Here is a 13,030-nt window from a genome sequence, read left to right on the forward strand (position 1 = left end):
TTTGTTTGTATTTTACATTGCCTCGCCTACACCCCTGACTGAAATGGGGTTGGATCCTGAAAACTCACAGTCTTCTAAGTGTATCCAATAATCAAAGAAATTTACCGTCTGCTTTAGACTTGTGAGCTACCCCAAACCAAAAAGCGGGGTTTCCTCCCGACTCTGCCTGCCCGAGGGCACACGGAAAAACTCAGCTTGGACCTGAGCGGGCAGACCCGCGCAGCTGGCGGGTCACTGTCGGCAGTGTTGAGTCCTTTTGCCTGGTGAGCTGGAGGAGCTGCCAGGAGAAACAGTTTTTTGACAGTCTTTTTTTTAAGTTGAACTCGTTTCAGGTTTTTCATACCAAAGAATGATAAGATTTTTCCTTCAAATAAAAGTAACGACGATTCTAAAGAGTGTTTGCAAAAGTGGCAGTTTGACCGAGTGCAAGCAGATAAAAACAGACTAATAATGTTCAGTCTTTAACAGCTCTGCCCTCGACCTGTGCAAAACAAAATTTTAAAAAATTCAAAAAATCCTAGGCATAGAGAAGAATGGATTGGATTTGGGATTTTTTCCCTTTGGTTTTGCTAAGAGAGAGAAGGAAAATGGTCAGGCGACATATCCAGGGGTAAATTGTTTAGACCTTTACCCAAAGACGCTCTATACAGATGGATGTGATCTTCCAATCATCAGAAGCATTGTGAAGAAACACGAGATCCTGCTGACAGCGCTTCAACAAACAACTAGGCAAACAGTAGTTTGTCAGTAACTTTATTTCTTTTCTTAAAAAATCGCATGACAAACTGGAACCAAGACCAAAATACTGTATCCACTGTACATCGTTCATTAGAAAACAAACATACACCACATTTGTATTCTACCAAACAGAGAGTGTATTTCCTTTAAAATTATATAGTGCGTGCTTTTAGAGTCATGCTTTTTAATATTTATTTTACATTTGTTACTCAAATATTATCTGCTATAAATAATTGCAACTTGATCAAATGGTGCACCTGTTATGCGAACCTCTTCCATGCTGCAAGAGTGGCTTTTTGTTGCCTGGGGGGTTTTTCTGTCTTTCCAAAAAGCTGCTGGTATTGCTTTATTAGGACTCGAGAAAGCACAGGTGAGGTGTCAAATAAAGTGTACAGGTGCCAGAGACGCTTGCAGACCCGGGTCTGCTGCTGAGCCCCACGACTCAGACCGCTGGATCGAGTGATGGGAGAGCGCATATTTAAAAAACCGTTTCCAAAAGGCACAATTTTCTCGACACAAAGGTACAATAAAAATATATGGCCACTGAAATGCGGGCGCCTATCGCGATGCGGTGCCTATCCAGCGGTATCCCGGGCCCGCCAGGGTTTCGCCCTCCCGCCCCTGTCTCGGCACCGCAGCTGCAGCGCCGGGGGCGACACTGTGGAGGGAACCCGGGCACGCCCGCGCACCCCTGCTCGCCCCGCCGGTGGCTCTGCCCGCCAGCCCGCGCTCCTCCGCGACACGGCCTCCCGTGGGACCGCCCCGGGAGCCCAGAGTAATGGGGAGGGGGAGCTGCAGCTCCCCGCACCCCGCCCCACCCCCGCTGCCTCCCACATCACTGCTCGTGGTGCCGGCTGCCGCTCTCCGGGTCGCTCTGGTCGTCGGTGAAGCAGACGTCCACGTCGCTCTCGTTGTCAGTTTTTTGCTCCTGCTCGGGCTGCGCGTAGCCAGAGTCACTCTTGTCCTCGGCCGCTTTTCCGAGGCTCTGCCCCGGGTGCCGGGATTTCACGTGCCGCTCCAGGTCGCGGCGCCGCACCAGCACCTTGCCGCAGTACTCGCAGCGGTAGGGCGTGTTGCCCTCGGCGTGCAGGCGGATGTGTTTGTTGAGATTGCTGGGGTCCCCGAAGGGCCGCAAGCAGACCTTGCACTTGAGCGGCTTGTAGCCGGTGTGAGTCCGCATGTGGATCTTCAGCCCGTACTTGCGGGAGTACAGCTTGCCGCAGTACAGGCACAGGTGCCCGGTCTTGGGTTTCCCTCCGGCCGCCCCTGCCGCCCCGGCTGGCAGCGCCTCCAGCCTCCCTCGGCCTTTCTCGGCCGCCAGCTCGGAGAGCTGCTGCGTATGCATGGCGATCTCCCGGTCGATGCTGGCCAGCGAGCCCAGCTCTGCGGCGTGCAGACCTGCCGCCGGCCCCGCGAAGTACGACACTGACTCAGGGTACTTGAGGAGGCCGCCGAGATGCAGCTTCAGCGGGTAGTAGGGCGCGGCCCCGTAGAGCAGCTCCCCGTTGTAGACGGTGAGCGGCATCACCGGCAGCCCGCACTCCCCCGCGTACGCCTTCAGCCCCTCGAAGGGCGGCAGCGCGAAGCGCTCCAGGGCTCCGCCGGGCAGCGGCGGGTAGCGGGCGGGCGGCAGCGCTGCCGCGGGCAGCCCCCGCTCCACCTGCCGGAAGGCCGAGGCCTCTTCTAGCGGCGACAGCAGCGGGAAGGCACGCAGCCCTCCACCACAAGTCAGCCCCGCCACCGCCGCCTGCGGGGCGGCCTCACCTGGCAGCGCTCCGCACTTAGGGGGCGCCTCGGCGGAGGCGCGTCCCGCCTTCAGTCCCCCCAGCAGTTTGGAGAAGCCGAGGGTGGCGGCGCCCCGCGCCTCTTCCCGCAGCGACCCGGCGGGGCGGAAGGCCGAGCGCGCCCCTGGGCACAGCGCCAGCCCGTTGCCGCCCGCAGGCCCCAGCAGCGGCCCCGGCCCACGGGCGGCCCCCACGCTCATGTCCAGGGCGCGCTCCTGCTCCTCCTTGCCCACCGGCCGCTTGGGCAGCGCCGGCTTGGCGAGGGGCGGGGAGGCGGCGACGGCCTCCCGCTTGACGGCCTCCCGAGGGCCGCAGCCGGGTGGCGGGTGGCCGCGCAGAGAACCGGCCGGCAGCTCCTTGGGGGGCAGGCCGAAGGCGGTGGCAGCGGGCCGGCCGTGGTCGTGATGGAGGAAGGGCCGGCCGTGGCTCAGAGCGCAGTGGAAGTGGACGTGGGCCTTGAGGCTGTTGGGGTACTTGAAGGTCCTCCAGCAGTACCAGCAGATGTACCGCTCCTCCCCTGCAGAGGCAAGCGGAGGGACCCGTCAGCGGCGGCCGCGCATCCCCGACCTCCCCGCGCATCCCCGAGCTCCCTCCGTCTCGTCCCGCCCCCGCCGTGCTATGTCGCGGAGCGGAGCGGTGCGGGCGCTGCGCCGTCCGGGCTGAGCTCCCGCGAGTGGGGCGCCGTAGGGCCGGGGGGAGCAGCTGCTGCCGCGAGTCGTCTGTCGGAGGGCCCATCTGTTGGCGTTTGCAGAGGAGGTAGCGTATGTCAGGGAGTCGGCTGCACCGAACAAAGGCCAATCTAATGATCGTGAGCCCCTCATTACGCGGCGAGACAATATCCGATATGTATGGGCCATATGTAATCGTTCCCTTTCAGAGGACAATGCCCTTTGTGCCCCGTCCCATTTCGGCTTCTCTCAAGCGGAACAGACCTCGGTGGCCGCGGCTGTGGTGGCTGCCCGACACAGCACAGGCTCAGACTCCGCTCTCCCCCTCCTGGTCTTGCTTGCCAGGAGGGTACCCCAAGGAGGAGCATCTCCCCAGCCCCGACGGTGAAATGCAGCCTCTGTGGCCACCTGCCTGTCTGTCTATCTGTCTGTCTAGGAATTCCTTCCTTCCTTCCTTCCTTCCTTCCTTCCTTCCTTCCTTCCTTCCTTCCTTCCTTCCTTCCTTCCTTCCTTCCTTCCTTCCTTCCTTCCTTCCTTCCTTCCTTCCTTCCTTCCTTCCTTCCTTCCTTCCTTCCTTCCCTTTTTCTGTCTCTTTGGACCTACCCATCTTTCTCTCTCTCGTTTCTCCCAGTCACCATACTACGCTGATAAGCTCCTGAATTTAAGCCGCTGATAAGCTCTTGCCCACCCTGACCGTCCTCAGCTGACCCTCACCCCGCAGTTTAATGCACCGAAACACCTAAGGTGAGGCCAAGTGCCGCACGGTGATGAGAGCCTGCTCCAGGCCTGGGGGCAGCTCCTCGTGTTTCAGGGAATCCCGTGGAGGACGACGGGGATGAGACCTTGCATAGTGCTGCGCGTCTGTCGGGGCACCCGGGGAGGGCGGGTCGCCGGGGTGGATGACCAGCCGGCCGTGACCAGCCTCTCGAGACGCTCTTGACAGGAATCAGTCGATGTCCGCTGCAGGAGGAAAACGGAATCTTCGCTCTCCGAGCGAAACTCGTGTGCGAACTCGCGTGGAAGCATCACGCGCTGTTGTGTGTATTCACCGCCTCTGCCCTCGCCGCCGTGCGCAGCCTTTCCTCGCTAGCCATGGAGAGGCGATCCTGGGATCTGCAGCATTGTGAAGGCGTCGGAGGCTGTTTTTCGCCCCGTCGAGGAGGGCGAGAGACTGTGTCTGCTGGGCCCCAGAGAGGCAGCGGCCACGGGAGGAGGAACCACAGTGGCAATCCCACTGCCGTGCATCGGAAAACGGGTAAAGGATTGGTACGGATGGAAAAAAATATGGCCACAGACTCCCTTGCGCTGTCTCCGTTTGCCTATGCAGGTCTCTTCAGCGGCCCTGCTCGGCCTTGGTATCCTCGGCAAAAGATGGTCGGGACTGGCTCCCGACCGCCACCGAGAACGGCCCGGCGCTTCCCCGCCTCAGTTCCAGTTCAACAAGAACGGCTCGAGGGGAAAGAAAGAAAAACAAACAAACAGACAAAAAAAAAACCAAAGAAAAAGAAACACCAAAACAACCCCCACCAAAAAACACCTCTTTCTCACGACGGTGACCCAAATTAAAGGGGTCAAACACCGAAGAATTCCAAATTTTTGATTTGGTTTAGTTTTTTCGTTTTGCGTTCTTAAAAAAAAAAAATCTCCAAATTTCTTCCACTGTCTTTTCTTCGGTTGGTGGGGGTTTGAGCGTTTAGTTTAATTTTTCGGCTTTTTTTTTCAGCATATCATCATTGAAAGAAGAGCACTTCAGCATGCTGATACACTTTTTCGGAGTCTATATGAATCAGTCTGGAAATTGCGGGGCTGAAAACGCAGCAGATCCGTAGGGTCACTTTGCAAATCAGCCTTGCTTCGACGGGGCGAGGAAGATGCCGCACGCTGGGAGCCTCTTGCAGACTTGAGCTCTCTTTCGTTTTTCCTCCGAGTAGCGCTGGTACCCGTCCGCAGCAAGGGCTGCTGGGGAGGAGTGAGGCACAACTCAGCGTCGTGTCCTCCTTGCTACCGAAACTTCGCCAGGCTTCTCGAGGGGGTGACCCCCAGCAGATCCATGGCCTCACTGCCCTTCGACGTGGCGGGGACAGAGACGTGACCAAGAGTTTCTTTTCCGGGTGTAGTTTTCGTACAAGGAGGGATTTGGGTTCTTGAACATGGCACGAGTCGATGAGACGTAATAGCCAGAGCCCGGCTTTCTCGCAGCCATCCCTTCGGGCAGGACCCTGATCACCTTGCGGAACTGCCAGCCGTGACGGGGGGGAGGGGGCAGCCCCTGCCTGGATCGTGCGCTCGCTCCCTTCCCGGGGACACCGCCAAGCTGAAGGATCTTCTGCGTCAAGCTGGAGCGGCTGGGGTTCCCTCATCTCCCGCGGAGCGGGCTCAGCCCGAGGGGAGTGTCCACAGGCAGCTGCCGCCACCGGAGGCACAGGGAGCATCCAGACCCAGGACCGGCGGTATGGGGTGGCCGCCGCCTGAGAAGCCCGACGAGTGAAAGCTGAAGTGTTTCGTCTTTATTTCCCTCGGCTTTTTATAGTATGCTGCCACCTTATCATTTTGTTAACACCGGTGTAATTCCAGCTAAGAATAGCTTTGAGGATTGAAACAAGCCGTCCCAAACGGGTGTCTTCCCCTTCCCAACATCTTTGGATATCCTGATCTCAGTGTGATTTGACGCCGACTTAACATTTTACCTTATGTATTCTAATTTACAGAGGCTGTCCAGTTTTGTCTTGACTATGTGAATCTACCTGTAAATCTGTGAAAAGAGTCTCTGAAACTCTGAGAGGGGAATTAGATATTTCTAGAAACTACTGTGCCAATTTGCTGTCTCGCATACCAACCATAGTGATATTTCACAGAAACCCCATTTGCCTATCAAAGAATCATTAAATCGGGCCCAAGACGGAACAACTCGAACCACGGGGGCCTTTCCATACGCTACCGAGTTAATAGATCACCTTTTAAATGTAAGCAGATGGAGTCTTAGTTTAAAGGGTGGTGGGTTAAATTCACGACAGCTGTACTGGCATTTATTTTTCTGAGGGCCCACGTTTGCCTACCGCAGTTTGAGTTCCCGTCAAAGGTGTCAGTTAAAGAGGGTTTGTTTTGTTTCATTTAATTTGGTTGCTCTGAAATGAGTGCCCGCAACTGTACCTTTCTCGTCGTGCGTCGGCGTGGCCGTGACGGGGATGTCAAACCACTGCGCCAGAGGGTTGGAGTACCAGACGGTGAGCTCCTCTCCCGGCTGGACATCTCGCAGCGCCCGGTAGAAAATCTGGAGAGATAAGAAAGAAAACTTCTTCAGGAATCTTGAGAGGGAAGGCAGGTGGCGGAGAGAGGTGCCATGCCAGCGCGGAGCCGCGCGTGGGGTACCTGTCCTCCTGGCAGATCCGCAACAGCTTCCAGTGTCTGCTCTTGGGAGTTTCGGGCAGCTCGGATTAACCCTATCCACTCCAGAGCTGAGCTCCCGGCTTCATCCACTAATTCCCCTCTGACCATCCGCACCTGGAAAAAAGGCGGCACCGCTGTAATTTTCACGTGAAACGAAACACGAAGAGACCAAAAAGCTTACCCGTCCCCCTGCCTGCCTGCCCGCTCTGCCTAGCCCATCGAGCTGCTTCCCTACACTAGGCAGTGAGCTGAGCATCGCAGCTGAAAGCAGAGGCGAGAGCATCTCCTTTTGCCGCCCGTTTAACGCTTCCATCCACATCCACCTTTGGATAGGGCATTCGCCGGCTCGCAGGTGCCTTGGGAGAGATTCGGCTGCCCTAGCGGGGGTTGCAGCTCTGCAGGGCAAGGATGGAACACCCTGTGCCCGGCGAGGGGAAAAGTGATTTTTCCCTTGGGTCGCATTGATCCAAACGCACCTTATCCACTCGCAGCTGTTACATTTCGCTTAACGCTATATTAAATGCCCTGCTAAGATTTTTTGTTTGTTTGTTTAGAGTTTGTGTAGTCTCTGAGTCCGTGCAAAATCATTGCGACATCCAGGACTTGTCGGGAGATGGGGAGGGGGAAAGGGGAGAAGATTCTGCTTAGCTACGAAATCCCTGTAGCCCCATACTTCATAATCTGTTTGCCCATACAAAGAGAAAATGAAGTGCCCATTCCCTGAATGACCGTGCAATAAAAGTCATCGGAACAAAGCAGTCTAAAGCGAGAAACCAAGGGAGCCAGATGAGAAATAAATTTGAGTGGGCTGGCAGAGCGTTTAAAAACAATTAAAGTGCATTAAAAATCAGAGCGGAACGCGTGAGCCGCGGCTGCCCGGGGGGTGAAAGGAGGGGTCTCATCGGCAGCCCCCTGAAGAGCCTGATGGACGGGGCGAAAGCCCTTCACCTCCTCCTCGCTCCTTCGTTCGGACATGGACTGACCCCGAAGCCGGTAGCCGGGTGGCCGTCATCCCTCCCGCTCCGGCTGTGCGGGTTGTTTGCAGCCCCGGGCGCGGAGGTCTCCCCGAAGCTTTGAGGGGAGGTCGAGATGCGCTGTGCTGCCCCGACACCTACGACCTGCACCCCGACGCCGTCTCCGAGGTAGCCCCGGCCCTCTCGCCCCACACTGCCTTCAGGCCCAAGCCAAAGGACGCGCGGCCGGGAAGAGGGATTGGGAGCACGAACCCGAGCCAAACGCAGAAATAAATTGGGGCAGCTGCCTCTGCCCTGCTCCTTCCCGGGACAAAACCCAAACCCGGAGGCTGTTTTGCCTCGTGCTCCCGCCTCGCCGGGGCTCCAGGAACGAGGAGCCGGCCGTGGCACGTCCTGGCTCTACCAGGAAAAGGGGCAATACCCTCAGTGAGCGGAGCGCCCGGGGGCGGGGGCTGGGTGGCGGGACCAGGGCCCTCCGACACCGGGCACGGGGCTCAGGCGACGCTTCCAGCACGTCTATGTCCAAGGCGGGGACGCGTCCGCTCCTCTGGGAGAGCCCCCGTGTCCTCACCCCGGAGGCCGGACGGGCTAGGGGCCCCGGCACTGGGGAGGAGAGGGAGAGGGCACGGGCGGGCAGGCTTTCCTGCCAAAACCACGGGGAGACATCTCAGGACGTTCTGGAAATGCTTTTCTTTGCTTTCCTGGCTCGCTCTAAGAAGGGAAGATCGAAGAGAGACGGGGAAGAGCAGTCTCTTCTCCCAAAGCCGGCTTCCCCCGAGTCAACGAATAATCAAGGTCCAGCGGTGCAGGAGAGACCGTAGGAAAATACCTTTTTTTTGGGTCCTGGCTCCTTGCGGTCTGACAGGTACTTGCCCAGTTTGAAGGTGCCCGGCACAGGACCCAGGCGCAGCCCAGCCGGGATGCAGCTCTCCGCGCTGACGCTGATGGCCGGAGCCCTGCTGGTTTGCATCGCTGCCGCTGGGTGTGAGCTCTCGGGAACCCCAACTACTTAAGGGGGCCGGAGTGACAGCGGCAGGCGGCGGGAGGATGAGCACAGGCGTATCTCCGCCTGCAGAGTGACGCGGCGCTGTGTGGATGCCGGCTTTTCAACGGGAGCAGGAGGGGTACCCCTTGGCAGGGGGATGCTCTGGGGCGCAGAGTTTGGTGAGAGAGTTTGGCTCCTCGAGCAGCTGCGGAGTCCCATCCAAGAGGGTCACATGGAGCCTTTCCCTAACCCTCCTGCATAATCAGGCGGAGTGAATGGCTGGCAGACAATGGGCCAGGCGACCTTCCCATTCCTAAAAATCCAATTTGTCAAGGGCAAAGAAAAGGCTCTGGTGAATCAAAGGTCTGGAGGGACCATTAATCCTCAGCATGGGGTATTGTCCCCGAGACAGTTACGATATTTTAAGTGACAAATCCACTGTATAATTTCTCCATAAATTTTACTTCCTTTTATTGTTCCTCGACAAACCAGTTTTGGAAAATAAGTGACTATTTTAAGTCTACTTGGCTGAGCCTTTTGAGGTTTAATATACTTCAAAGATTTTTAATTCTCTTCCCTTGGCTTTATTGTAAAGGAGATTAAACAAAGAGATGGGGAATGTTTTGAGGACTTGTTAACTTCTATTGATTCCCGGCGTGTGCCATACAGAAATTGGGCAGGTACTTGATGGGAAAACACCAGAAAATACCTACACTTTTTTTTTTCTTTTTTTTTTTAGGAACGACCATATTACCATTTCAGTGGTTTGGTTTCAGGCCAGTAATCTGTTTCAGAAGAGCTTTGATCCTTAAGGAGGATGAATAGCACAAAATATGAGCCGCCGTAGCCGCTGTAAAACAGAAACTGCTGCACCTGCGAGTGCTGGGGAAGCTGTGTCTGTAGTTCTTGTGATTAAGAAATAGAGACAGGAGGAAATAGAGACATACAGCCACCAGGAAACAGGCAGGCACGGCCAGCAGATAACACAGATATCTAGCAAACAGTGTGCAGCTGGATTCCTCCTTTAATACCTCCATAAGTTCCTCGCCCACACGCAAAATCTCTTGCACCGAAACCGCTTTAGGAGGTGGAACCTGCAAAAAGCAATAGTAAATAAAGCCAGAACGAAGATATTCGAGCAGAGTGTGCGCCTATGTCCTTCCTCTTCGCATAAATATTTTAATTAAGATACAACGAAGTGCTAGGATTAAGTTATCTTATAATTCAGGCTGGATAAATGTCCCAGAAATTTTTCAGGAGCTGAAAAGGAATGGTGTGCGACTTATTTCTTAAGTGCATGCAACAGTTCAGATGTGGCTGTCAGACCAAGGACACAAATAAATTCAGTTTTCCACTTTCACTTTTATACTCCTGTCTAATTCCTGCTGGCAGGTTTTCTCTGCTCCATGCCTTATGAAACCCTAAAAAGAAGTTTTCTAAAGCTTTCTCCTTTGGAGAAGTTGCAAAGCTGCACATGAGATTTTATCCACTGCTTTCAGAAATAGTCGCAGACATGGAGGGCTTTTTTTTTTCCTTTTTTTCTTTTTTTTTTTTTTTTTTTTCTCGTGGCGTTTTTGTAATAGCCAGCCCTAATACATTTCAGAAGGAAAGCCAAAAAGCTACGCTTAGAGGTACATCTGCCGAGAGACGCCAGGTAACTGAGCGAGCTCTTCTGAAGTAACCCGCTTTCTGCAAGATAAACCTTGGCACGTCGCTTTCTATGTAATTGTGTGCGGGAGCTTTACTCTGGATTCATCTGCTGCCGTCACGAGTGGCACCGCGAGAGCAAAGGCCACAGGGATGCGCACGGGGAACGAGAGCGATTTTGAACCGACACCTCTCACCAGCTGGCGGTCGCATCTTCTTTCCCCTCTCCCTGCCCTTCACCGCGCCGGAAAGCTGTGAAAGCTCAGCCCGGCAAGTCACCGCCGCTGCTGCGATGATATTTGCCCACGCTGGCCGCCGTTCGCTGCCAGCCCGCCCGGTGCCGGCCGGCCGCCTTCCCGGGGCACCGGCGGCCCTCGCCACGGCCGGGGTGAGGCCTGAAGTGTCAGCGCCTCTGGAGAGGGAGGGCAGGGCTGGTCCGGCCCATTCCGCCCTTGGCGCTGCCCGCGGGCGCGGGGAGGGAAGCGCGGGGCTCCCTTGGGCAGGCGGCACTGACAAGGGACGAGGACAAGGATGGGACTGGGCGCTGCCACCGCCCGCTCCCCGGGCTGCCGGCCGGCACTGAGTCCGCGTAGGCTGTGAATGTATTTTTAGTAATGGTCCGTATTGGTGCGCACACGAGATAAATGTCGCGCCTGCCCCACCCCGCGCCTTCCCCCTGCAGCATCAGTGACCATCGATCGCATCTCTCCGGGGTGCAACGCCAGGGACTATCCCGGGAGCAGGGGTGGGTTCGTTTTCACTTCGGCAGGGTTGGGAAGAGGAGGGGGGAGAGGATGTAGGGAACTGAAGATGACCCCTTTGATCAGCGGCATGAATGGGGAAAAAAGGATAAACAAGAAGTTGAGAGCAATAAATTTAAGCCATGAACATGTCCCTGTAACCTCTGGCCTGGCCACTCGAGGATGAGACCGGCTTGAAATTCCGAGAGCCGCAGAGGTAGAGAGAGGGCCTTTAAGGCGACCAAGGTACCCTACTGCTCCGCCTCGGGAGCCGCTCCCTCCCAGGCCTTAATGAGTCAAAAAGCGTGAACGACACGCGAACAATTTTATCAATAGGACCATGTAAAGGCCGACTGTGAGGAAAGTTATTTATTAATATAGCCGATTGTGGCTGGTTCCCATCCACTCAGAGAAGAAAAGCCCTTGCTCTGGAAGCATTCACACCAGTTCTCCAATTTTTATTCTGTCCTGTGGCTCAAAGTTGAAGTTCCCCAAGTGAAATAAATTGTCCACAAAAGAGGAAAGGAACCACATTTTCTTTTATTTTTCCTTCCCTAAAAAGGAAGGGTGAAACCGATCTAATGTGCCCACTGGAGCAAGATGCAGCATGAAAGGCCGGGTGTTAAAAGTAAAAGCAGCCTTTGGAGCAAATGGGATGGAAAATTAAATGAAATTAAATAGCTTGAACGACCGTATTGTCCCTTATTAAAAAGACACATTAATTACATGGTTTCAGCTTTATTCAAAGACAATGTTTAGACTCAATCAAAACATTCCACTATCGCTCTTTATATACTTAAACCGGGCTACCAGAGGCACCATTAAAGAGAAATCACTTTTGCCCAGAGATGCGATGAAAGTTATTTTCCTTGGCGGCCCTTATTTATGCCCACCGCTGAACTGCCGGTGCCCCTGAGTAACACTTTGGCACACTGTTCTCCCTGATTTAACAGGTTGCCCCATAATGAGGCATGAATGTTAAGGAACAACAGTCATCCAAAGAGGCACAGTTGCAGAGAGCAATGTCCCACCAGGGAGCTCCATTCAAACCATCAAACCGCTCCGGCACAGAGAAGGTTCAACACCACATTCAGACCAGCATGAATGCCTGTATACAGGGCCCGGCTCATTATGCCGCAGAGCACCGCAGCGGAGGCTGGAACAAAATGATGCAAGTTCATTCAGCAGGCCATACTCCGGCGGGGCGGCCCAGCCGGCGGCTCCCGGGGTGACCTTTTTCCCAAATGGCTTTGCCCCGACAGGGCTGCCGTCCCCGGGCTGCGGGACGGGACGGTCCGAGACTCTCGTCCCTGCCCGAGCCGGCCGCGAGGCTCCGGAGCAGGTCGATAGGGATGCAAGACACGGGGCGGAGGGCAGGGGGGAGGTTTACTGAGATCCTGAAACACGGAAATCCACATTAAACCGAAGAGACCATTATGGTCTGAACGTCTCTTCCTTTAGCATTTTTTTCCCTTTCTCTTTTTCTTTCTTTTCTTTCTCCCTTTCCCCTTTTCTCCGTTCCTCTTTCTCCCCTTTTCTCCACTTCTTCCTCTTGGCCCTTCCCTTCCCTTCCCTTCCCTTCCCTTCCCTTCCCTTCCCTTCCCTTCCCTTCCCTTCCCTTCCCTTCCCTTCCCTTCCCTTCCCTTCCCTTCCCTTCCCTTCCCTTCCCTTCCCTTCCCTTCCCTTCCCTTCCCTTCCCTTCCCTTCCCTTCCCTTCCCTTCCCTTCCCTTCCCTTCCCTTCCCTTCCCTTCCCCCTCTTTCTCTTTCGCAGTGTCTGAGTATCTTCTCCTCGATCTCGCTCACCTTTTCTACTTTCAGCCGCTCTTTCTCAAACTCCCTTCTCTCTCCCACCCTTTCCTCTGTTCTCTCACTTTCCTTGCCCTCACTTTCCTTCCTCCCCCGTGACGCCGCCCGCAGCAGCCGCTGCCGCCCCGTCGCGGCGCTGCCGGTGCCCGGTGCCCGGTGCTGCGGGCGGGCGGTGCCGACCGGCGGGGCCGAGCGGCTGCGGCCGGGCCGGCGGCCCCCAACCAGCTGTGCGGTGCAGACGAGATGCGGGTGGGATATTAAAGCGGCTTTTGAATAGTAATTCAGGTTCTATGGGAATCC

At 55.6% G+C, this 13,030-nt stretch overlaps 1 protein-coding gene across 1 annotated transcript; it reads right to left on the minus strand.

Moving 5' to 3' along the window:
* Positions 1 to 1,573: 1,573 nt before the first annotated feature.
* Positions 1,574 to 8,521, minus strand: PRDM13 (PR/SET domain 13). Its single transcript, XM_014883623.2, has 4 exons — positions 8,381 to 8,521; positions 6,560 to 6,691; positions 6,341 to 6,461; positions 1,574 to 3,039 (listed from the first exon to the last, which is right to left on the minus strand). The coding sequence occupies exons 1-4, from the start codon at positions 8,519 to 8,521 to the stop codon at positions 1,574 to 1,576; spliced, it is 1,860 nt and encodes a 619-aa protein (XP_014739109.2).
* Positions 8,522 to 13,030: the final 4,509 nt, after the last annotated feature.

This window comes from Sturnus vulgaris, chromosome 3 (genome assembly GCF_052056855.1).
Source record: "Sturnus vulgaris isolate bStuVul1 chromosome 3, bStuVul1.hap1, whole genome shotgun sequence".
In the NCBI taxonomy this organism is placed as follows: Eukaryota; Metazoa; Chordata; class Aves; order Passeriformes; family Sturnidae; genus Sturnus; species Sturnus vulgaris.